Here is a 25339-nt window from a genome sequence, read left to right on the forward strand (position 1 = left end):
TCAGATTTCATTTAAGAGAGTGCATGGGAAGTTGCTTCCACCTCTCCCCTGATACAAACAACTTCAAATAACATTACTAAAAATACATCGCGACAAGTTAAGAATCATTACGGAAAGTTTAGTTTCAATACGTAGTAACATCAAATTTTTGTGGGTTAATAATTTACAAGTAGCTCATGGATCTTGTAATTGTAAACACTTATGCATCAATCATCAGTAAACAAATTATTCCGAAGATTTGTTGGAAGGATCCGTTTACTTTTGTGCAAAATCAATGACTAGCAAACTTTCCTTTCACGTGTTTCATTCATTAAGCTTCAGTTCTCGTGTTAGGTCAGAGAGTTTCCACCTGAAGAAAAAAAAATAAACGCAATTTTTAAGTTAATTGTTCGTGTACAAAGTAAATTGTGATCTTTTAGAGAAACGTGTTTACTACTAAGTCATTGTCATTTATCTCATATTCACAGCCAGTAGTACGCGCATTTCCTTTGGTTTTGTCTATATCCAGTGACATTCGTGAATAAATACTACGATTCTTCTATAGTCCAATTTTAGCTGGCTCAAGAGCGATAGCTAGCGATACAGTAAATGTCATCCTGAAACAATGGTCTCAAACGAATCACTGGTGACAAGTTATCACCATTTTTGACATGAAAGGTTGCCATAACAAAAGAAATAAACTGTCGAAAAAAAACAATAGACCATTTTCGAGTTACCCGTTGCCTCTGTTTCAAAACGAGTCTACGTGCGAAACTATTCTAATGAAAATGAGTTTCACCTACAGGTCCACTTTCATGCAAGTTAAACTCATTTTCATTTGAATGGTTTCGCACGTAGACTCGTTTTGAAACAGAGGCAAAGGTTAACTCCAAAGGTTAACCCTACAAACTTAAAAACGAGTTCAATAGGCCCCCATTTTTACTATTATTTTCTAAAGGCCGAAAAAAAGACCGGTACTGAATAGGTTTAATTAGGAAGTCACGCTTAGAGGTGACCTCGCGAACTTTAACTACTTAAAGAATTGTTTCGTTAAGAAGCTATCTCCTTCCACTTAATAAGAGCGATTTCACAAACCTCGATTCTTACATGCTAATGAGAATCGTTAAATGCTAATGAGGATAAACAAAAAAGAGAGAGCGCACACACCACAGTTGTGCACGGGTGGCTTGCTGATCTACTAATAATTTTCTGGTATTTTTGTACTATCTATTGCATTTAAATATTGAAAGCATATTCAAATTTAAACTGCTAGATTAATGGGCTGTCAAAGGATCAGATTGCACACTCGCACTGTTCAATAAAAAAAGTTGTCGAATGGCAAATTCGCAACTTTGCGAGACGGCAAAACTGATATCTTTTCGGCAAGCCCGAGACCTTCTTAGCCTTATAGAAAGAAATGGAAACTTCGAGAATGCATCCCAGAAATATTTGAGACGACGGGACCGCTGAAATATGGCTTGTAAATTATGCGAGACACGCTTTTTTGAGGGACCGTTCACCACCGCTTAAAAATAAATCAACAAAGTTCAAGTTCTGTTTGCTGCCGGCATGTGAGACAGTAGGTAGTACGCATGCTGGTATGAAAACAAATCAGAAATCTCTTTTGTTCTTCCTCATTAGCATTTATAACGATTCTCATTAGCATGTACGAATCGAGGTTTGTGAAATCGCTCAAATAGCCTGAGTATCAGGCCTTCCTGAAAAGCCTGAAACTCAGGCTACTTGACTTTAAAAACAAATGGGGGAGTTCTTACCATGTGAAGAAATTTTGGATTTAAATAACTTGGCGGGATAATTACATTGGCGTGGGACTTTTCATTTTCAAATGTTTTTTTTACCACATCTGCACATAAAACTTTCATATTAATGGTTCAGCATAACGATATAATTAAACACAAAACAAGTTCAGCAGTCGTAACCCACCCTTCTAAACTACGCGTAACATTGTTCCCTTTAAACTTTTCGTACTTTGTAATTGCTAATAAATTTAAGTAAATTTTCATTTACCCTGGCCACGGGAGGCACCAAATTTCCTTCGCGACTAGCAATAAACCCGCGAATTCGCCGCACATAAACGTACCCCAGAAAAAAAAAAAAACTCTCGAACCAAGGACTATAACGTTAAGTGCCCCGGATATAGATTATTTAGAAATAATTTCGTTTAATTCAGTATACTCACTGGTTGACCAGTAGAGAGCTATGAACTGTACTCGGTAAGGAACAACACTAAACAATAGCTATCAGCAGTGTCTGAGTGTTCTTTACCAAACAGTTTCATTCTGATATCAAGCGCACGCATGGCTGACTCAAGAGCGGACGTGTAATCGCCCAGTGATTGTTGTGTAACCCCTACCTCATGGTAGCTGTCAGCGGTCTCTGAATGATCTTCACCAAATACTTTCCGTCTGATATCAAGCGCACGCATGGCTGACTCGAGAGCGGAGGTGTAGTCGCCCAGCGAATGTTGTGTAATCCCTACTTCATGGTAGCTGTCAGCGGTCTGTGAATGCTCTTCACCAAACACTTTCCGTCTGATGTCAAGCGCACGCTTGTCTGAATCGAGAGCGGAGGTGTAGTCGCCCAGTGATTGTTGTGTAATCCCTACTGAATGGTAGCTGTCAGCGGTCTGTGAAAGCTCTTCACCAGACAATTTCCGTCTGATATCAAGCGCACGCTTCTTTGACTCGAGAGCGGAGGTGTAGTCGCCCAGTGAATGTTGTGTAACCCCTACTTCATGGTAGCTGTCAGCGGTCTCTGAATGATCTTCACCAAATACTTTCCGTCTGATATCGAGCGCACGCATGGCTGACTCGAGAGCGGAGGTGTAGTCGCCCAGTGAATGTTGTGTAACCCCTACTGAATGGTAGCTGTCAGCGGTCTTTGGATGCTCTTCACCAAACACTTTCCGTCTGATGTCAAGCGCACGCTTGTCTGAATCGAGAGCGGAGGTGTAGTCGCCCAGTGAATGTTGTGTAATCCCTACTTCATGGTAGCTGTCAGCGGTCTGTGAATGATCTTCACCAAATACTTTCCGTCTGATATCGAGCGCACGCATGGCTGACTCGAGAGCGGAGGTGTAGTCGCCCAGTGAATGTTGTGTAACCCCTACTGAATGGTAGCTGTCAGCGGTCTTTGGATGCTCTTCACCAAACACTTTCCGTCTGATGTCAAGCGCACGCTTGTCTGAATCGAGAGCGGAGGTGTAGTCGCCCAGTGAATGTTGTGTAATCCCTACTTCATGGTAGCTGTCAGCGGTCTGTGAATGATCTTCACCAAATACTTTCCGTCTGATATCGAGCGCACGCATGGCTGACTCGAGAGCGGAGGTGTAGTCGCCCAGTGAATGTTGTGTAACCCCTACTGAATGGTAGCTGTCAGCGGTCTTTGGATGCTCTTCACCAGACAATTTCCGTCTGATATCAAGCGCACGCTTCTTTGACTCGAGAGCGGAGGTGTAGTCGCTCAGTGAATGTTGTGTAACCCCTACTTCATGGTAGCTGTCAGCGGTCTCTGAATGATCTTCACCAAATACTTTCCGTCTGATATCAAGCGCACGCATGGCTGACTCGAGAGCGGAGGTGTAGTCGCCCAGTGAATGTTGTGTAACCCCTACTGAATGGTAGCTGTCAGCCGTCTTTGGATGCTCTTCACCAAGCAATTTCCGTCTGATATCAAGCGCACGCTTCTCTGACACGAGAGCGGAGGTGTAGTCGCCCAGTGAATGTTGTGTAACCCCTACTTCATGGTAGCTGTCAGCGGTCTCTGAATGATCTTCACCAAATACTTTCCGTCTGATATCAAGCGCACGCATGGCTGACTCGAGAGCGGAGGTGTAGTCGCCCAGTGAATGTTGTGTAATCCCTACTTCATGGTAGCTGTCAGCGGTCTCTGAATGCTCTTCGCCAAACAATTTCCGTCTGATATCAAGCGCACGCTTCTTGGACACGAGAGCGGAGGTGTAGTCGCCCAGTGAATGTTGTGTAATCCCTACTGAATTGTAGCTGTCAGCGGTCTCTGAATGCTCTTCGCCAAACAATTTCCGTCTGATATTTAGCGCACGCTTCTTGGACACGAGAGCGGAGGTGTAGTCGCCCAGTGAATGTTGTGTAACCCCTACTGAATTGTAGCTGTCAGCGGTCTCTGAATGCTCTTCACCGAACACTTTCCGTCGGATGTCAAGCGCACGCTTGACTGACTCGAGAGCGGAGGTGTAGTCGCCCAGTGAATGTTGTGTAACCCCTACTGAATGGTAGCTGTCAGCGGTCTCTGAATGCTCTTCACCGAACACTTTCCGTCGGATGTCAAGCGCACGCTTGACTGACTCGAGAGCGGAGGTGTAGTCGCCCAGTGAATGTTGTGTAGCCCCTACTGTATGGTAGCTGTTAGCGGTCTGTGGATGCTCTTCGCCAAACACTTTCCGTCGGATGTCAAGCGCACGCTTGACTGACTCGAGAGCGGAGGTGTAGTCGCCCAGTGAATGTTGTGTAATCCCTACTGAATGGTAGCTGTCAGCGGTCTCTGAATGCTCTTCACCGAACACTTTCCGTCGGATGTCAAGCGCACGCTTGACTGACTCGAGAGCGGAGATGTAGTCGCCCAGTGAATGTTGTGTAACCCCTACTGAATGGTAGCTGACAGCGGTCTCTGGATGCTCTTCACCAAACACTTTCCGTCTGATATCAAGCGCACGCTTCTTTAACTCGAGAGCTTCTGGGTAGTTGCCTCTGTTGTGTTGTATGACGCCAAGGTCGAAACAGTTCTGCGCTAGTGCCTCCTCGTGTTGCTCTGGTTTTCCGACAATGTTTTCTTTCCCGTCTTGCATGCTTTGCTGCAGTGCTTTTTGATGAAAGCTGATTCTTTCTTTGGTAATCGTCATGGCGTCCGCCTCGCTGAATGACTCTAGCAAACCAACGGCATTACGATAGAAATTAAACCACCCAAGCTTGTTCGTTTGGAGTTTTAACTCAGAGTGATATAGTATCCTTAGCAACAAGTTGGAGAAAAAATGTTTCGTGTCTGTGGTAAAGAAAGTTTTTACTGCCTTGCTAAGAATAAAGATGACTTCAATTTGAAGTGGCTGGTGTAATAACGGATTGGCGTTTTTTGGTAATGTGCTCTGAACGCCATATTTCTGTGTTTCAGATGTGGTTATCATAGGAATCACAAGTAAACATGTGTTTCCCGCATCTGTGCATTCCTTCAGCGCTTTCATGTAGAACTCGGATGAACTCACTGTGTCATTTTTGAATTGATAATAAAAAGCAAAAATTTGAAAAATAATCAGCTTTAAAATTGTGTGCTCTGGACTGGTATTCAAGTAAGATAGGGCGTTTTGGAGTACTTTAACTCCATCCTCTGTCTTTCCGACAACAAGCTGATAGATCCCAAAGTAGCACAAGTGTTTTCCTTTCTCTCCATCACAGTCGGAAGAAGTAGGTACTTGAAGTTCTTTAGATTCAGAAAGCAGCTTCTTGGCGTTACCTCTATTGCCCCAGGGCACCTCACCAAACGCTCTCGAATTGAGTAGTCGCCTGTAGAATAGGTTTTTCCCAAGCTGTTTGGCCTCCACAATTGCTGAATTAAAAATTTCGAAAAATTTAGCTCCTTCACTCCAATAAAGAGATGCAAGAAAAAGCTCTCCTTTCGTCAAAACATCGAAAGTTCTGTCGGCTGTCTTGGAATCTAAACAACCGTCAATTAGACTTTGATAAATGTCTTTTTCGTGTTCATAGAACTCAATGAATGCCGACATGGAACACCCAGTGAGAAAATTCTCATTTAATTTCTCGAATTGGTCAATGTAAAATGCATGGTAGCGAGACTTTGAAATGAGAACTGTTCCTCTCATGTCAGTTTCTCCCTTTTCTTTTGCAAAGGAATGAATTAGTTTATGCATAGAGAATTTATCAGAATTTGTACAACAATCAATAAGAGATTTCCTTTGAAGTCTTCGCAATACTTTCTCTGCTTCGGTTGTTCTTGTTATCCCCAAAACAGCTGCGGCAATCTTTAAATCAAACTGCGCCGGAAGAATACACAGGGCAACCAACGATTCTTGTTCTTTTGTAGAGAGTCTCTGGAAAGACGAGTTAAATAAGGTTTTCAATCTCAGATTTCTTGGATAATCTGGGTCGTCCAACATTTCGACAATGTTATCTGAACACTCCATGAACTCATCAAGATATTGACTGCATCGAGCGAAATCTTCAGAAATGGAGGAACACAATACCTTTATGGCTAGAGGCACCTGCCCGCAGATTTGCGAAACTTTTGTTAAGTCAGAAGTGCTCGCTTCCGGAAGCAGTTCTCGAGCCAAGGCTTGAGATGACAAATGATCTAATTGTCTAATTCTGACAGCCATGTGTCCTTGCAAATGAAGTTTCAAGAAAGACAAAGACTCCCTTGTGGTTAGAAGAAAGTTGACCTTGTCACTGCGAATGAGAAGATCGCCAATCAAATTGATAACCTCTTCCTTTACGTTTGGCTCGCCACATTCAAACAGGTCATCAGCATTGTCGAGGATTATTACACAACGATCTAATAGTCTGTCAAAAACTAAACAAAGCTCATCATCATTGGGTAAGTTTTTATTAGTTTCAAATGTCCCAGGCTGTCGAAAGAGGCTAAGAAATTTTGATGTTAAATCGCTTTTTGACTTAAGCCCACGTAATGAGAGAAAGTAGACGGGCAGATTAAGTGCTTCGAGATGATGTCCTACGGCGATTGCAATGGACGTTTTTCCGAACCCTGGCGATCCCCAAACTGAGACGAGTCGGGTTGATTCGGAAGTCATGTGACCAACAATTTCGTCACATTCGGTCTCGCGGCCAGTGAAGTGAGGGACCTTTGGGGGGAGATTTGATCTTGGTAGAAATGTTTTAGATCCTAGCAAAAAAAACAAAACAATAAAAGTTATTCAGGTTAATAAAACATTTTTTCTTTTTGACAAACACATAGCAGGTATTATTTAACATACGCATAAACATAAACATTTAAAGCAACTCGTATTTTTAGCCACTCATTGCTAATCTGGGGTTAACAGAAAACAATTCTTTTATTAATTTTGTTTAAAGTCGATTTTGCCAGACATTTTTTTAAGGATAAAGCCCATTTCGAAAAGAAGTTAGTTTGATTGTGAGACTACGACAAATTATGTATTTTACTCATAGGTCATCGAGCGAGACGAGTAAAATGAAACGAACGGCGGGAAAAATTGTCGCGCGAAACTGGGAACAAGGATTTTCGTGCGGCTTTTTTTCCCCTTTAATCCTTTACACTTCTCACTAAGGGTAAGTAGGGACTGCATGCAATATATCTTACGAGTTTAGAACGGGCCAAAAGATCATCAGTTTAAAACTGATCTATTTCGATATGGTTAAAATGATTAATCGTTCTCAGATTTTACCTGATTGTTCTGACGTCTTCAGTTCCTCAATCTTCTGGTTGATATCGTCAATTTTCTCATTCATCGTTTCTTGGTTGGCAGCAGTTGTCTTAATGTCTGATCTCACACCTTTTAGTTCATCTTTCACATCAATTATTTCATCCTTGACAAAAATTAGTTCATCCTTCACATTTTCCTTGAGGAATGTGCTTTCTGCCTGAAGCTCCTTTTTGATGCCATCTTCTAATTGAGAAACTCTTTGTGTAGGAAAGTCAGACTCAGTCAAACTTCCAACGGCATCAATAGGGTCAGTCGTGACTCCAAGAGCTTTGATCGCATCTTTGGTATGTTGAATGTATTGATCAAATGTCTTTTTGTCAATCTCGGAACTGGAGGAGTGACAAAAAGCATTCCTTAGAAGTCGTAGTTGATCAATCGCCAGCGCAAACGTTTCAGCATTATTTCCGCCTGGGCTGATCACAGAAGAATAAAACGTTCCATGAGGTAATCCCCAGGGCTTCACGTACAAGTCACTGAGGGTCCGGTGATGACCTGAACTGTCTGGTAAAGCGAAGGACCGCGCGTATATGGTGGCCTGGAACAAGGCGGTACAATCCCATTCGTCATAGGAGAGGTATGTGGGTACTTTGGTCTTGCCACCCTCTGTAGCGAGAAACATGTTCCGCACAGTAATGGAGTCATCCCAGGGCTGGTAACCAGGAAGATGTGCAAAGGTATTGTTCCACATGTGTTTTAAGGTTTGGCGTAAGGCTTTTGGGAACTCATTTAGCACGACAAAAGCAAACTTGAAATAGTTCAACTGTTCGTTGGTAAACGGCTGTAGAGCCATTATTGATGGCGATGAACTAATTTCAGTGCAAAACTTTTGTTTATATCATCGGGATGATTTTACTGTCCCTGTTGAAAGAACAGCAGCGAAGAATTATTTACGGCCTAAGAACCTCCACCAAAAATAGTTTAGTTTCTGTCATTTGATCTTGGTGACGATTGATTTATTCTAAGGGAAATCTATACCTGTTGGAAATTTAAAAATGATTCCTGCCTTCATCAATGATGGGTATTGACCGACAGTAATAGTACACCGTCAGGGGGAGTTGTCCGCCTTACAGAGACTGGAGACAGCGAGGATGAGAGCTTTTTGTCAAGAGAATGTGTGTTTTTTTTTATATAAATTTGCACATTGACACTCAATTCAATTCAGGAACATGTGCTGCTCGTTAAAGTTCCCAACCTCGTGGTTAAAGTTGACATGTTTCATGCATACGTTGAAGGAACTGACTCTGAAGGTGGCTATTTGCTAGTCTAAGGGCCTGTTTACATGATTCCGGAATGACTTTCATTCCGGAACGAGTTCATTCCATCCCCATACATTTCTCTGTATCTGTTTACATGATACCGAGACGAAAGTCAAGTCATTCCGGAATGAGTTCATTCCGGTTTTCATTCCGGAATGAAAGTTTCGTTCTGGAATGACATTTCATTCTGGTATCATGTAAACACAGAACGAATTTCGTTCCGAGATGAAATCGCAACTCATGAAACCGCATACGGACTCCACAGTTTGAATTCAAAGCGAAAAAACGTAATAGCCTTTACTGTTTAGCCCAAAGAAGCAGCTCTATGGTCAAATTACTCGTTAAAATCGCAGATACGGCCATTAATGGGCACAAAAACATGTTTGCGCGAAACATGCGCCATGTTGTTTTGATCTCGCGCGAAACATGCGCCACCTTGTTTTGATCTCGCGCGAAAACCGCGCACGTGAAAATGCCTTTGATTGAACCGGTCGACTCTGTCATGTGAATGCAGAACGAACTTCATTCCGGAACGCAATCTCGAGCCCAGAGTGACCCCCGGCTCCGCGATCCGTCAGCGGTTGGTCAGCGGTAGGGTCGCCGGAACTCACTCTGGGAAACTGAATTTTAATTCAGTTGCCTACTGGTCCTCACAGAACAATGGAAATCGACACGGAAGTCTGAAAATCTTCCCCGGAAGTAAACCAAACCGGAAACCCTGGAAAAACATTTTTTGTTTTCCATGGTCAAATGTTCAGATGTATCACCTTAACTTTGTAAAACATCTAAGAACTCGTGATATGGCGCTACATAAATGAAGTATTTTCTAATTCTACCATTTTTGAACTCAAAAGATACCATGAATAAAAAAGGACTTCCTTTAAACGTCAATTCTGAACGGAGTTTTAAAACAACAACGACGGCGTCACCAAGGACAAGGTCGATTGAAAACTCAATTTATAGTTGACTTACAAATCTCGCTAGAACTACTGTTTTCATTCAAATCTCCGTTACGGTTGAAAAACTGAATATCGCAGACAGTGCTCGATTCAAAATAATAACTAATAACGCAGCATTTGAACATTACGCGTCGTTGTTTTGCTGAAAAAAAAGGAATTGTACAATTGTGTGCACGTGAATTGCGTGAATTGCGTGCACGAGTTGAGTCGCCAAAATGCTAATTACACCTTTTGAATAGCGTTGACCGGTGTGGCCTTTAACGTCTTTATTAATATTACCGCCATTCGACGAGGAAAATATTATTTGCTCGAAAACATGCAATCTATCATGAAAAGATGCGCTGTCAGCGAGAAGCCTCTGAAATATACGAAAGTCGCCAAAACAAAAATTTTTATCAACAGAACAATAGCTTGTCCGTGCGTTGTGCATTATGTAAATTTTTTTCGCCGTCGTCTGCAAAACAACAACTGACACACGCACGCAGTCTTCACTGGCGGAATCCTGGAAGGCAAACAAGATCTTTGATTTAAAACCAATATAGCAGTATGCTCAAGAAAGAGACTAAAGGAAATCAAAACACCAGACGCTCTTTTGTTAACTCTCTCCTTTGTTAACTGCAGAACGTTTTTGTTACGTTTGTTGCTTCGATAAACACCAGTTCTGTCGATACTGTGTTTTAGAAATAGTTCAACTTTCTCGATTTACTTCCGTTCTGGGAAAATTACTTCCGTTTAGACCTGAGAGCATGCGCAATAAAAACCGGAAGACCAAGGTTCTACCTGAAATCGACCTGAAATTGATCTGATCGATTCCAGTTTCCCAGAGTCCGTCCCGTACCGCTGACCGACTAGACGGACTCTGGGCTCGAGATTGTCCGGAACGAGTTTCGTTCCGGAATGAAAGTCATTCCGGAATCATGTAAACAGGCCCTAATACACAGATTGCTTACAAAATCATATTGGCCGCCATATTCGACACCTCCTGGTTACTCTGAACAAAGTCGCTGGAGTGACGTTGCTCTAAGTATTTCGAGTCATAGCCAATATCAAGCATCTGAACTGGCCGTTGAACGATTTAAAAAAGAGGCTCTCAATATGGCCAAAAATTTGTTTTTAAAAAAGAAAAAACCGAAAAATTTTAACCGTTAGCCGTATGTAAACTGTAACGACTAAGCCAAAAAATTCGACTTAGAGTCATATGACCTGAAACCAAGAGATTTTGATATACTCTCTTCACGTGGTAATCAGCGGCAAAATAATTTGAAATAAAAGTAGGCGTTTTAAAACAACAGAAGTTGACCTTTAACTTTTTAAAACAATGGGAAATAATGTTTAAAACGTCTGTTAACCGTTACGTAAAGAAATTAACCGTTAGTTATAATAAGTGATGGTTTTCCTGATATCTTGTCTATGAAAGTATCAATCTAAAGTGTTTTTTTTTTTTTCAATATGACTAGCATCTACTGTAAGTCAATAATATTTACATAATTCATAACTTAAATTTACTTACAGTCAAAATTTCTAAAATTGCAGTGACAGATCCAGAGGGGTGGATTAGGCGGCTTGCTACCCCTTCCTCTATACCTATCAACAATATATAAATAAGCAGCACATTAAAAAAGAAAAATATAACAATGGTTGTTGATAATTTTAACTAAGAAATCAAATAAAAACATTTGCTAACATCTATATTCCTGCCTAATAGACGTATTGCAATATGGTCAAACTCTCTTTTTATTATTTTTTGATAACTGTTGTTGTGGTCATATGCCTTGAAAAAAGGTCTGGATGGGGTTTAAACAAAGGGCTTTGTCACGGATTTCAATAGAGTTTTGAACAGCAAAAAATATATTTTTCTGTTGAAGGAAACCTAAAAATAATGGTCTATTTTTATTAACAATTGCTAGCTTAGAGCGCTGAAACTGCTGACAAGCGTCTTTGGCTGCAGACGGCTAGTAGTAGGATGAAAATGGATTACAACGCAAAAATTGAAGCTAAACTTCTCAAGCCGCGGCTAGATTTCTCTCAGAAAAATGAAGGTTATATCTTCCTTTAGATGTTCAAAGATAATGTTTTTCATGGGTTAAGTTGCCTACAACTAGTTCCAGAACAGTTTAAACAGGGAACTTCATCTCAAGTAAGATTTAAATGAATTGTTTCATACACTGAAACATATCTTAAAAATAATTAAAATGACAATCACATCTTCACTATCATATAACAAGTCATGATTTCCCTGATATCTTGTCTATGAACTGAGTATCAATCTAGAGTTGTTTCAGTATGACTAGCACCTACTGTAAGTCGATAATATTTACATAATTCATAGCTAAAATTTACTTACAGTCCAAATTTCTAAAATTGCAGTGACAGATCCAGAGGGGTGGATTAGGTGTCTTGCTACCCCTCCCTCTATACCTACCAAAAAAATATAAATAAGAAATGGAAATGATTGTTGATGATTTTAAATAAAAATATAAGCTAGATTATTCACTGATGATCAGTAAATAAGGTTTACTTATTTTACTCCTTTCAGCAACAAGATCAAAGCGCGACCATGCAAAATGTTCGAGATGGCATCAACTACCATCATGCTATTAATTTACATATAACGAATACGTCTGAAGCCTTCGCGTTTCCTCCTCAGATAGCTGAGATAATACAAAACTCAACATTGTTTCAGAGGATAATATATCGTAATGCAGCGTCAAAGGAAGATTGTTTTCGCTTCGTTTACGATCAATGTTCGACTGGATTCGATTGGATTTCAAGAGCTGGTTCTATTTAACAATTATTCGCCGAAGGCGAAGTGATTATTGTTGAATAATCCCCGAGACGAAGTCGAGGGGATTATTCAACAATAATCACTGAGCCTAAGGCGAATAAATGTTTTAGTATAATTGTTAGAGGTGATCATCAAGAACTTAAAAAAATAACGATGGCAAACATGATGATTTAAACTGGTTTACACCGTATGCAAGCGAACACTTGTGTTTGCTGTTTTCTTGTTTGCTATCGTTATTTTTTTAAGTTCTTGATGATCACCTCTAAAAATTATACTAAAACAATTATTTGCCTCAGGCTCAGTGATTATTGTTGAATAATCACTTCGCCTTCGGCGAATAATTGTTAATTATCATAGTTACAGAAAAAAATGTAGAATAACCAAAGAGTTAAAACATAAACTGCGGCCGGTAGCCAAATTGTATGCTTTCTTTTTCGAGTATTATGAAGCACAATCTTCACTATATTCCAGATCGCTTAGACTTTGTCAAAGCTTTTATATAAGTATTTCTTGATTTACCGGAACCCTAGAGAATATTTTTATCGACGGATCGACAATATATAAGCTTAATTTTAAGCGTTTGTTGGATTCCGTTTGTCAGTAGCCTACAGTATGTGTAGTGAATAGTGAATTGAAGTCAGCGGTGCGAAAAGACGACTCATGCAAAATCACAAACTGTGATACTTTGTTTCTAACGTTACTAACTGCGACCGAAAATTGTTCCTCCAGGCGTTCATCACTTTTTAAAATGACTAAAATGTCTTCAAAATCGTCTCCAAAAATAAAACGATCGTTTGTATTGTCCGTCATTTTGAATGAAGTTGTGTACTCGGCAAGGTCAGAGTGAGTCCCCTCTACTAGATGCTTTTACCAAACCTTTCACCATCAAATTTAATTAGCGAACTGTATATATTCGGTTAAATTTGATAGCTAATCGAACTTTCCATTTAAATGTCTCATCATTTTAAACCTTTCATTTCGAAGGCCTGTAATCCCCTCAGATTTATTAATTTCTTTAAACTTTGTGCTATGGGAAATAAAGTAATGGATATAATGCCTGTTAATTGTTTTCGGAGAGGTACACTGAACGTGTTTTTGGCCGGTACGGGAAAACGCCATGCAGCTACGGTTTTCGCGGAAAGGCGAGAACAGCTCGCAAATTTGAGTAATAGGATTCCGTTCCCTTTAAGTTTATGTCACTTTGATGTTCAGCTAAAAATCCGAACAGAATAAACCGTGTTTAATAGTTTACACAGATGTCCTTTCAAAAAGCCCTAAAAGATATGATGAAACAGAGCAACGACATTCCAAGACTTTTGCTTAATTTCCTCGTTGGGTGCTTCTGGAGAAAACATGCATTCCGATTGATATAACACTAAGCTACAGTCTGTGTTTCCGCTTGGAATACCTTGCAACAAATACAGTAAGTTACACTGAATATTTTTACTTACCTTCCGCATGAGTGATATTCCTGTGAAGAAACAAGAACTCTGTGCACGATTTTGGACAGGCTTAGTAAACAATATACTGAACGGTAAAGGGAATTCTGTGAAATGTCGAGTAAACAACCTTGCTGCCAGTCGCTTTCTGGGAATTCAATCCAATTGCATGATCAAAGTCTAAAAAATCCGGAATATAAAGGTCAAAAAGTCATTCTCGTGACTGTGGGCCTTTTGTTCAAATCGAAAGTGGGGAAGTCCCTTGCAACATTACACTGAATAAACAAGGTAGTTACGTGCAGCTACGTGGCGTGAAACCAGAATATTTTCATATCAATGAGTATTCAAAATAAATGACAGAGCGAGTAAATTTGACCGAAAAAAAGTGAAAGTGAAAGTGCGACAAAAGATTGATTGTACTTCAAGACTTGGCCACTCTAAGTCCAGTCGCTGAACTCTCTGTTCCGCGCGCCCTTTATAGGGGTTGAAACCAGGCGCGCAAAGAGAGAGTCCAGAATAACTTGCATGCGCATTCTCAGAACAAACCAATCAGAAGCGAGGAGTGTGCATCACTTGCTTGGGACGCGCGCGCTTGGTTAAAAATGCTCGCTCAAATGACGAATTCAACTACGCGACCAACTGCGCGAATAAATGCAAGAAAAAAATGTGCTCAATTGCATCCAAAACCAATTTTATAAACGGCTACAAAACTAGGAAAAGTTGACGGATAGCGATTTGTGTTTTGGCCGTTAGCTTTTAGTAGACACTGACTGGAAAGCTAGGCTTTTCAAAGTTATTCCGGTGATCCAGCTTTAGTACACGTTCGCGTAGTTGAATTCGTTATCTGTGCGCGCGCGTTTTTAAAATGCTGCCAAATATGGTTTTCCCCCAAATGGGAAAAACTAGCGCATGCGTATGCAAGTTATCCTGGACTCTCTCTTCGCGCGCCTGGGTTCAGCCCCTATATCTCGTCCCCAACACGCCTTGTAGCGATCACGAGTTGCGCGGCAGACGGGGATAAGAAGACACTGGAGAGGGTACCAAAGGGGGGTTCGTGATCCCGTTTCACGCACAAGTTTTAACCAAATTCACGTGTCACGTATACTTAAAACAGCAGAATTCACGGATCACGTTACTTTTCTAACTATTTTTCACGCGTCACGGTCTAATTTTTGCCCTATTTTCACGCGTCACGGACTAATTTTTGCCCTTTTCACGTGTCACGCATAAACCCTTTGTCCCCCTCACTGGACTCTATAAATCCTACTCTTGTCCCAATTTAGCAGCCTCAGAGCCGTATTTTATATTGAAAAAGTTATTTGCATTCATCTTGTGTTAATAAACAAAGTTATGGATGACGTTTTCCTTAGCAACGGTTTGATTGAAACAGATTTTCACCGTTTCTCGGCACCGTTAAGTCTTCAAAGAGAGTGCTGATTTTCTATCCCCCGCTGCACTGCATAATAAGCTATCTAAGCAACCATCAAAATTTTATTCAACAAAGGAACCAATTACACGTTACAATTATTATATTCTAAAACCTCTTGTACTGCGTCTGCGAGCAAGTGAAACACTTGTTGATTATCAACTAGAATTGATAAAGGTAAAAACTGACGTTTCGAGGTTACGGCCTTTTGTTCCGACTAAGGGCTATATTACTCGAAACGTCATATTCTTCAAATTCGCTACGGCGGTTAATTTACGTTTATCAACTAAAATAGCATATGTAGCAGGTGCCGTTTGTTTCTAGCGATGGGAGAAACGCGAAAGGCGCGAGGGGCCATGCCAATCGAGGAAAAAATCGCGCGGCCTTCTCGCGATCGCGCAGCCACTCTTTTAAACGCGCTAAAAAATACTCAGACGCCTGCTACGCAGGCTACAACTATAAGTAAATAATCAACGAATTACAGAAGATAGCCGATTCAGCTCTGATAAGCACAGTTTATTCTTGAGATAATTCCCCTTTCATTGTGTGTTTATACCAAATAAAAGCAGGTATCATACAATTTTTATCAGTAAATATTCTTATTCTATTATTTTTCCTATTTGACTGTACATTCCAAAAAGCAAGTCCCTGTTTCACACAGCAAATTGACGCACTCGATAAATTCCCGATTTTGTGTGGGAACTGGTACTTTATTAATGTCACACTGTCAATCGCGTTGCTTAGCAACACCACTTGGGAAAACCGCTGATTTCGAGTCGAGATTTTAATCGAAATAGTTCAGATTTTGTTCAGTCTTCAACTGACTGTTGTGTGATCTTGTTTTTTACTTGTAATCCTATAAGTATAAAGCTTTGTAGGAGCGTGTTAATGTTAGGTCAGGTCAATCATTAGTAGCTCTGACTGTTTTTTTTTAGGGTGCTGCCTGCAGACAGGGGCCCAGATCTACGTTTTTCGCAAGTTTATTGCTCATATTGAAGTAGGAGCGAATCGAATGTCTGTCATTCATGCTTTTTCGCAATTTCTGAGATCCATTCTTTACTCTGCAACAGGCGTTAGATTTTCCCGCGCAAAAGTGCCGTGCGATTGCGATTGTTTTCTTTCATTTCCGTTACATGAAGTCCTTAGCTCTTGCTCCGATAATGATTGCTTGCGCATGTCTGTTCTTTCCACTACTGGAGAAAACTTGAGATCTATGTGATCCCCGGATGTAGCAGATATACCGCAAGGGCGGTTCTGTTCATTTTCTTGGTTTTGACATTCAGCTAGAGTAATGTTTTCTTCATCCGAATTTCTTCTCTTTCTCTTCAGGTAAAGCGTCAATAACAACAAGATCATCATTAAACCGACAATGGTAGACACGCCAGCGATGACTAGTACTATGGGCGGAGAATCTGCGAAGGAAAGGAATTGTAAATAAATCAATAGAAAGTTAACAAATACCTTATTATAGGAAATTAACGCTTGTGTTAATTAAGGTATTTGAAATTAACGCGACTTAAATTAACGCGAAAATGTGAAATTCGCGTTAATTTCATGACGCGTTAATTTCGTATAATAAGGTAATTAAACATCCACGACATGTCCAGTATTGGCCATGAAATCCCGGGTTTCTACAGTTAATTCTAGTTCTACACTTCTCAAGTGTAGAACAAGGGATTATAAGGGACCGTCATTATTTATCACCTGGGGGGAGCGGAGGATTTTGGGGTGGATCACTTGAATTATAGATGAACAGAAGGGGGGATCAGTCGTAACTGAGAGCCTAAAAGGGGGGATCATTGAAAATTATGGGAGGAATCAGATGCAGGACAACTCAAATCTGTTTGGATAATGCAAGTTTGAGAGCATACAAAATACACTGTGGAATGTGTACATTTCAATTTATATCTAGAACGTTTTGTGTTAACACTTTTATATTTTTCCTTTAAAAACGTGCTTAGCTAATATTTATCTTTGAACCTGACAGGTGAATTCTAAATTGTGAGCCATAACCCCTGATAACTGAAACATTGTGAAATAGCATGTTTGTTTAAAGGAGCAATGTCACGGCAGTCTACGTAATTTTTTTTTTATTACTTCCAAACGGAAGGAAACCTCAAAATCAGTAATAGTTTTCTAACATAGAAAAACAACAAAGGAGTAATAAAAATGCGAGAATAACCGAGGTTGGTTTCGAATGACGAAGATTAGGACGGATTACAAACAACAAACGTGCTTTAAACATGAAGCATTTGTCGCCTCTCATAGAGATTGGTCCGGACTGAGGTTCTGGGTACAGGGTTCTTAGGTTCGGGTACTAAATAGGCGAACTTATCGCCTTCGAATGCAACTCTTTATTATGTCTGAAATGAACGTATTGCGGAGTTAATGTTTTGGTACACTCCGTATGTCTCACTCTTTAGGAAAACTATTCGCTCTGTTTGACAGCTCCTCTAGATCTATGTTTAGCATGTTAAGCGGCCATCGCATTTGCTGTTCAGTGTTCAAGCAGCTAGTTCCTGAACCCAGATTACTTGCGACGAAACACAGAGTCGTTAATCTGTTGGCTATGCTGTTACAAAATATCTTCAATTTAATGAAGTGTTGGTTTGGCAGAAGATTTTTTTGTCAGGGCTCCACAACTGGTAACTGAATATGCAATGGATGCAAAGACATCGAGGGGGGGGGGATCACGAAAGTTATCAATAGTAATGAGGGGGGGATCACTTCATGGAATAACGTTAAAAGGGGGGATCACCCAAACCCCCCTCCGCTCCCCCCCCCCCCCTAGGCGATAAATAATGACCAGTCATTCTACCCTTGTCATTCTTTACTTCTTAAGTGTGGAAGTGGCACATTTCCAAAGGTGTTCCCTTATGGAACGCTTGACCATCATACCAAATTAAGACAGTTACAGGAGATAACCAGGTGGAATGATGATAATCAATAATGATAATCAATTTATATAGCGCATTTTTCATATGTAATGTTAAAATGCGCTGTACACATACTGTAATTTACTACACAGACCACAACACCGGGAACTTCGTGCCCTACTCAATTTGCGAATAGTGTGTGGGTTCTCTAACGTCCCCTGTTATTAGACTGAGGATACAGGAGACGGGACCTACGGTTTATCGTCCTTTTCCGAGAAGACTAGAATGTCTAACCATTTGCAGATGTAATTACAAAGGCAGCACATTCTCCTCAGTTATTTTAATACCCTGAGTGTTGGTCCGGTCTGGGGTTCGAACCCACGACCTCCCGCACAGCAGTCCGGCGCTCTACCAACTGAGCTAACCAGGCGGCGGTTAGCTCAGGTTGAAACAGGAGAAATGACTCTCAAGTCGGGGAATCTTTAAAAATATATTAACACTTTTTGTAATTTTATAGAAATAAAAGATTTGAGTCTAACTTGATCACGCGTACGTGCATAAGAGAATCAAAAGATTTAATGCTGTAGCGGCCAAAACTTTCGTATATCTAAGGTATGGAAATCTCACTAAAAAATAAAAACAGCATTTCTACATACAGTGGGAATCTATATACAGGGTCCCCTATACTTTTTACGTGAAGCGTGATTGAGGCTACGTATTTATTTGCCGTGAAACGTGATTTGGGCTTTTATTTTTCCATGATTCGTGATTCCCAATTTTAAGATCTTTTTACGTGCGAGTGAACGCAATTTTTAGCTTAAACGTGACCCGTGAACGAAGAGTTGAATTAGACGTGAATCGTGAATCACTTTCTTTTTCGTGACTTTATTTCTGATTTTTAGGTAGTTCTAGTAAACGTAAATCTTTGTTTTAGCTCTGTCGGCTATTTTTTTTGCGTGTGTGATCTTGACAGGCACAATATCCGGGCTTACACCTTCGGAGCGTAACAGTCTAAACAGGGATCGCAATGATTTTTGCGTGAACGTGAAAGCATTTTAGAATTATTCGTGATGCGTGAAAAGCAAAATATTTTCACGTGATTCTATTTCTAGTCGCAGAGAGGTATAGGGGACCCTGTCTATGCATCACGTGTCACATAATATCAACAGGACTTACCTCTCACAGCTTTGTATTTTGCTTTAAACTTCACCGATCTGTATCCGTTTGCTTTGAATCGCACCCACATTTGGCTTCCAGTGGTAGAAATCTTGTCAGGTCTCGCGTGACCACAAAGTAATCCAAGCTGTTGACTGTCACGGTGTGCTCCGTCACGCACTTCAACGTAACTTGCGTCCTCACTCGTAGAGCAAGGCTGCGAATCTCCAAAGTCGAAGAATTCGAATTCCAGTTCAATAGAGTGTCTCCTTGTCACGTATATATGCCACGTGCATTGAATATTATCCGTAAAGGAATCGGGGTACCCAGGGCTTGCGAGTTCACCCATCTGAGCATTGATCTCAATTTGTTCATTTTCGTTCGTTGTGTTGTTTTTTGAACAGTTTGCAATGGTTCTTCTCACTGTAAACAAATTAAAAGATGATGATCAATTTAGTTGTGAAAATGAGTCAGTTCTCAAGTTAAGATGTTGGTATAGAGAACATGGAGTAAAAGAATGTCATGGGGTATAGAATATTGGACGAAAGATGCGTCTATTGTACTATTTATAAAATGAAGCAATATTATTTAACTTCTGCAATGGATCTTCAGTTAGCCAGTTAAAATGAATTTATGTCTTTTCGGGATCAAGTGGGGAAAGCATAAGGAGACGCTTTAATTTAAAGCAAGACACTGCTAAAATTTAGCCACCTTCAAGAATTCCACGAGCCAAATGACAGACAAAAAGAAAATCCAAACATGTGAAAAGTCTTCAACAGTCCTTCTATCGACTGTGAATAGCAGGAGTACCCAGAATAATAATAACAGGTCAGTACCAAGCTTAAAAACAGTATCGACTGATGAAGGCATAGTTGGTATAGGGATAATATGGGCGCTTTCCATTTGTTAGAACTGGCTGGCCAGACCGATATGTTCGAGAACAGAATTCCGTTGTTTATAGTCAGATTTGTCCGGCCTGTCAAATCAGTCAGTGGATAAATACTAAACATTGTTGTGGTGGATTTGTGGGAAAATCTGGTGGAAATGGCCCATTTCACATTCAAAACCATAGGGCCCTATGTGAAGCGCATCTGTTTGCCCAGTCCTGCCCACTCACAGGCACACACTCACAAATACACTCAAACAGACGTTTTCCCCTTAACTACTAAGATTGCTGTTGCTTGCAAATACTTAGACAATGATATCCAAACATGAACAAGGACTTGTCTGAACACAAAAGAATTTTTGCACAAATCAAGGAACCATAATCATTTGTTCATGAGTTATTTCCATTTGAATTCATTGATTGGATTTTGTTTTGGGTTGGCAGTGAATGCATTCGACGATACAAGAGTTAGCTGAAGTTTTTACATTGCGCCAGGCTAATAATTCTAAGGAATGTTTGATTTTTTTGGTTTATTTTTTTTTTAATATTTAGGTCAAGCATTTCCCAAGAAATGATAACATTGTCACCTTGCTGAGTCGCGACGATTGTCAGATTATCGGTTTTGCGGTTCCAGAGTTTTGACGTTTCTCTTTTCACCTTAAAACGTGCCAACTTACATGCCTTACTTCTCGCACGAAACACTTCTTCTTCAATGATCATTGGCTAATTTCTCATTACAGCTTTACAACAAATAAACGCATGCAGGTTGTGAGAATTGACGACCCTATAATGCTAGCAGAATTTTTGATGCAAATCTGGAAGTTAGAGGCTAAAAGACTCTAGGAAATTTCTCACGTCGAATTTTCTCCTGTTCGAAAGTAAGTCATGAAGGGAAATGGACAATTAAAAACCTTTTTAAAAACGTTTGGATGTAGAAGACCACACAAAGAAGAATAAAACTACTTGGCAGTTGTCTGTTACCGGATCCCTTGCTCAAGAAATGCTCGTACCAGACGTCACTTTAAGTGTAAATAAAACCAGATTGATTGCAAGGCTGGTACTGTGTCAAAGAGAACATTTATTGGCCAATATTTCAACTAGCAGAGCTAATCTTCTTCAGGGCTACTACTGTAATGTGTACTGACCCTGAGGAACACAAGCTCTGCTAGTTTAAGTATTGGCCAATAATTCTTTTGCCTTTTGCCTTAGTACCTCGTACCAGGCTTCAAATTCACCCAAGCTTGATAATTGATTGAGTTATATATTCCCCTAACCGACTCCACACATTTTGAATAATGTTAGTCGTGAGAATTTTGCGATTCATAATGAACCCCTTAGATTACGATCCTCTTCGTTCGCCTTTCCCTTGTTTTACAACATATTTGCTGAACAATACACTGATAATAAACCCTACAGGGGAAATTGGGATATAAACACATTCAGATGTAACATTGAAGTCATATTTCTCACACGGGAAATAAGTACATTAAGAGGTAAACTTTAAGTTGTATTTTCCCTTGGTAAAATGTAGCATTTAACGACTACATACTTTGAGGTCAGGACATTTCCTTTATCGATTTCCCGCAAAAACCCCATGGACACCGCCTAAAGCTATGGCGCCATACAGCCGCAAATTTGAGTGGAGGAAACTCCATCTTAGATTCAACCCCGGGGGGGGGGGGGCACTCCCATACATGAGCTATATAGGTATGTGCCGCTGTGAAGGGTATGGTTTTCAAGCAGTTTAGTCTGGGATAGGGTATAGAAATCAAAGAGTTTTGGTCTAGAAAAGGGTAGCATTTGCCGGGAAACCGATCGACGGTATGACGAATATAGTCCAGAAACTCGGAAGAGAAAGAGGCGTTCCTAAACGTAAATAAAATCATCGCGGCATCGTTGTTCACAGATGGTTTTGATACAGTTAATGATACAGTTCTAACAAAATGAAGTCTGGGATAGGGTAGGGATTTTCAGTGTCAAGTCTAGTATAGGGTTGCAAAAATCAGCTGAACATGGTCTGGTATTGGGTAAGGGCTTCAAATTCCCAGCGGCACACCCCCACCCAAAAATATACCGAGTGCCCCCCCCCCCCCGGATTCAACTTACACGATTCATTTCGTCAGAACAGTAGGAGTAGCTGCAACATGCGATACTTGCTTGAAAACTCAATCAAAAAACATGTGAAAATAATTTGTAGGCCATTAGAATGGAGCCTTAAAGACGACAGCGAGCTAAGGTAGACAGAAAAATACTCAGCGTGTCTCATTACCGGCGTCCACGAAAAGATATCCCATTTCTGTTTTGAAGTATAGAAATCACTGGGTTTATTTAAATGTGGATTTATGTTAAACAAAAAGGTTAGAGGTCTCGCTGACAGTCAAATACACATTACTTTGAAGCTCAGTTGTGTTTTGACGCATATTAAATAAGAAAAATAAGATGAAATTTTGACAGCAGTTAAAATTGATGGAAGTTTTTTTAGCAACAGTAAACAAGATACTATACATTGTGTGTAGCTTTTGTTCGCTATTTGCTCCCATTTATCGCCGATTTCCTTACAAAGTCTAAATGGCACCGGAGCACATTTTGATCTGCCTAAATACTGTCTGAATGTCCCAAATCACATTCTCGACAAACCTCAGAAATTTCTTTTCAGTTTACCAGAGAAATCCATACATAAAATAACATCTAATCTGTTTGCTTCATTTTATCGGGTAGTATAACGTATTCATCCGTTGATCGTAAAAATGTTGGGAAAAAAACAGGATAACCTTATTGTTTCCTGTTTGTATCTGTTTGAAACACTCACAGACCGCTAATGACTATCCCAAAAGGATAAACTAAGAAATGGCAGTTCACAAATTTTCCTAGCTAGTCACAATGCTGAAAAGTGTCCAAATGTCAATGATGCTGGCCTTTATAATTTAGTATTTAGAGTTCTTGAAGTACTGTATTTAAGACAAATCATAGTCCTCTACTAACTATGGACAAATGTATCAACTCACAGTGAATTCTCAGCCGAGTCTTCGTAAAGCCGGTTCTAAGCGAGATCATTGTGTTATTGTATTTTTAAACCCATTGTTTGCGCATGGAATTCCAAGAGAATTAACTATAGCTAAGCAACATGGAGTTGTCAAAAGGAAGCTTGTTCGAAACAAAGAAACGTAGTTTCAGTTTAATTAACGACTGGTGTGTGATAGCCTGATAAACGCAGCTGGTCCGAAATTTTGTGACCTCGTCGAAACCTCTTCATCGTGTTTCTAGCGCGCTATCTGTGCCATAGAAGCTCATAGATTATGATAGCCTTTGTCAGCTAAAGAACAATCTCACTCAAAGCGAAACGATAATTTGAATAAGTTATTACTTACCCAAGCTGATCACCGCAAGAATCAGAACAAAATGAGCATCCATCTTGGGATATTCGGTGATTCGTAGAGAACTGCAAGTTTAAAGGCTCATGAACATCATATGGCCACACGAAGTTTTGCTTTCACAGACTTGAAGTCGAAGAGAAGGTCACAGAAACTCGATACGCGCGATTCAACTTAAAAATAACTTCTTTTACCTATACAAACAAATTAGGCAGATTGTTTCTGGAGAGACCACCACCGGGCGACGGACGAAATTTAAAATTCTAATTGTCTTCAACCTGACAGCTACAAAACAGAATTTTAAACATCACTCTAAATAATGCGTCACTGTTGCTTACTGAATTTCAGAGGATAAGTCGAAATCCACACCTTCGCTCAATCACCGACCAAGATCGGGCAAAATTTGACAGGGTCACTGTCAACAAATTGACATTCCTCGCAATGCTGAAAATAACACACTTTTTAACCTCAATTAAAATCAAGCCCTTTATTGTATTTTTAATATAGGTTTTTTTTTTGTTATCTCGGATCTCCGGTAGTCATTTTGCAATTTTGTCATCGCGAGTTTGTGATTAAGTCATTTAATTCTTTCAGAGATTATTTGATTGGATTTCAAAGCTGACGAAAAGACAAACTTCAAAGATGCCGAGGCGATTTAACGAAGCTTCTTTTTCTTTCTTAATCCAGTGTTAAAGATTGTTTAGTCTTTCTCGGGGATTGTGTAAATGCAATATTTTCATTCTGGGGCGCCACAGTTGTAGATGCCTAATTGATCTTTCATCGAAGACTTTGGAAGAAATTTCTCGTAGTGCAGTACACAAAGCGATTTTAAGAATGTAGTTGATCTATGAGTTTTCAGTAAGTAAACAGCTTTTTAGGGATGGACTATTACTGTATTTTAAAGCTAAAGGGAGGAGTCGGGAGGGTTGGAAAAAATTTTCTGCCTAGAGAAACAAGGAAAACATAAAGCACAGCGAGCCAAGGGAAAAAATTGAAAAAAAAAAAAACATACTTGCACGACCTGATGTCGGAAAACATAATCTTACTTTGAAACTTTTCCCACAACCTTCCCCCACTCCGCTCGAAAATTATGATCCACCCCTTAATGCGTCTTAAAATGCAATACATTGTTGACAACTACGCAAACTCTCAACGATAAAAGAAAAGGAATAATGAGGATTTTGCCAATAAAATACACCCCTGCAACGCGCGTTTTTTTTTTAAAAAATCCGCCCAGTTAAACCGCAACTGTACAGCAGTCATATTTCAACACGCTTTGGCAAGCCCGAGTGATAATCAAAAACATATTAAGGCAGCCGCAACAGAATGAGTGTCATTTATTGGCATTAGATGTTCCCAGAATTGAACGCCCGGGAAGACGGGCGAAAAAGACCGGATGTGTATCCCGACTGGCTTTCAGCCCAGAAAGTTCACTGATTTATGCTCTGTTATTATAGGTCTCTTTAGATATAAACTTTAAATACATCTTCATGAATTCCCTTTATCCTGCTAATTTACAGAAAATTCGCTCCCAAAAAAGGTTTGGGTGATAGAAATGTGGTGTCGATATTAAACTATAACCTCCAGTCAATCTTTTTTTATAAGAACCTTTTTTTAAGGAAAAAGAACGTCGAGGCTGAAAAAGGCCAAAATGTAAGAACATCCTTAGAACGTGCCCAAGGCTGAAATTGGTAAAGAACAAATTTTGTTTTCCTTATTTGTTGTAAGCGACAAATATATGT

General features: G+C 40.0%; 2 protein-coding genes across 5 annotated transcripts; both read right to left on the reverse strand.

Annotated features, from left to right (window-relative positions):
• Positions 1-14028, reverse strand: LOC144654274 (uncharacterized). 4 transcript variants are annotated; one of them, XM_078514362.1, is made up of 6 exons: positions 13896-14028; positions 12004-12077; positions 11170-11243; positions 7406-8302; positions 2354-6885; positions 1-349 (listed from the first exon to the last, which is right to left on the reverse strand). In XM_078514362.1, exons 4-6 carry the CDS (start codon positions 8232-8234, stop codon positions 335-337), a joined length of 5376 nt encoding a protein of 1791 aa, XP_078370488.1. In that variant the 5' UTR covers positions 8235-8302; positions 11170-11243; positions 12004-12077; positions 13896-14028; the 3' UTR covers positions 1-334. The 4 variants fall into 4 exon arrangements, with proteins under 4 accessions (XP_078370488.1, XP_078370486.1, XP_078370485.1 ...); XM_078514360.1 differs by having other exon boundaries at positions 2180-6885; XM_078514359.1 differs by lacking the exon at positions 1-349 and having other exon boundaries at positions 2173-6885.
• A 1328-nt stretch (positions 14029-15356) lies between these two features.
• On the reverse strand, positions 15357-23970 carry LOC144653659 (neuropilin and tolloid-like protein 1). The gene is made up of 3 exons (XM_078513712.1): positions 23595-23970; positions 19362-19763; positions 15357-16721 (listed from the first exon to the last, which is right to left on the reverse strand). Exons 1-3 carry the CDS (start codon positions 23635-23637, stop codon positions 16366-16368), a joined length of 801 nt encoding a protein of 266 aa, XP_078369838.1. The 5' UTR covers positions 23638-23970; the 3' UTR covers positions 15357-16365.
• Between the last annotated feature and the right edge of the window lie 1369 nt (positions 23971-25339).

The sequence above is a fragment of the Oculina patagonica genome, chromosome 5 (genome assembly GCF_052425735.1).
Source record: "Oculina patagonica isolate OP01 chromosome 5, crgOcupat, whole genome shotgun sequence".
Classification (NCBI taxonomy): domain Eukaryota; kingdom Metazoa; phylum Cnidaria; class Anthozoa; order Scleractinia; family Oculinidae; genus Oculina; species Oculina patagonica.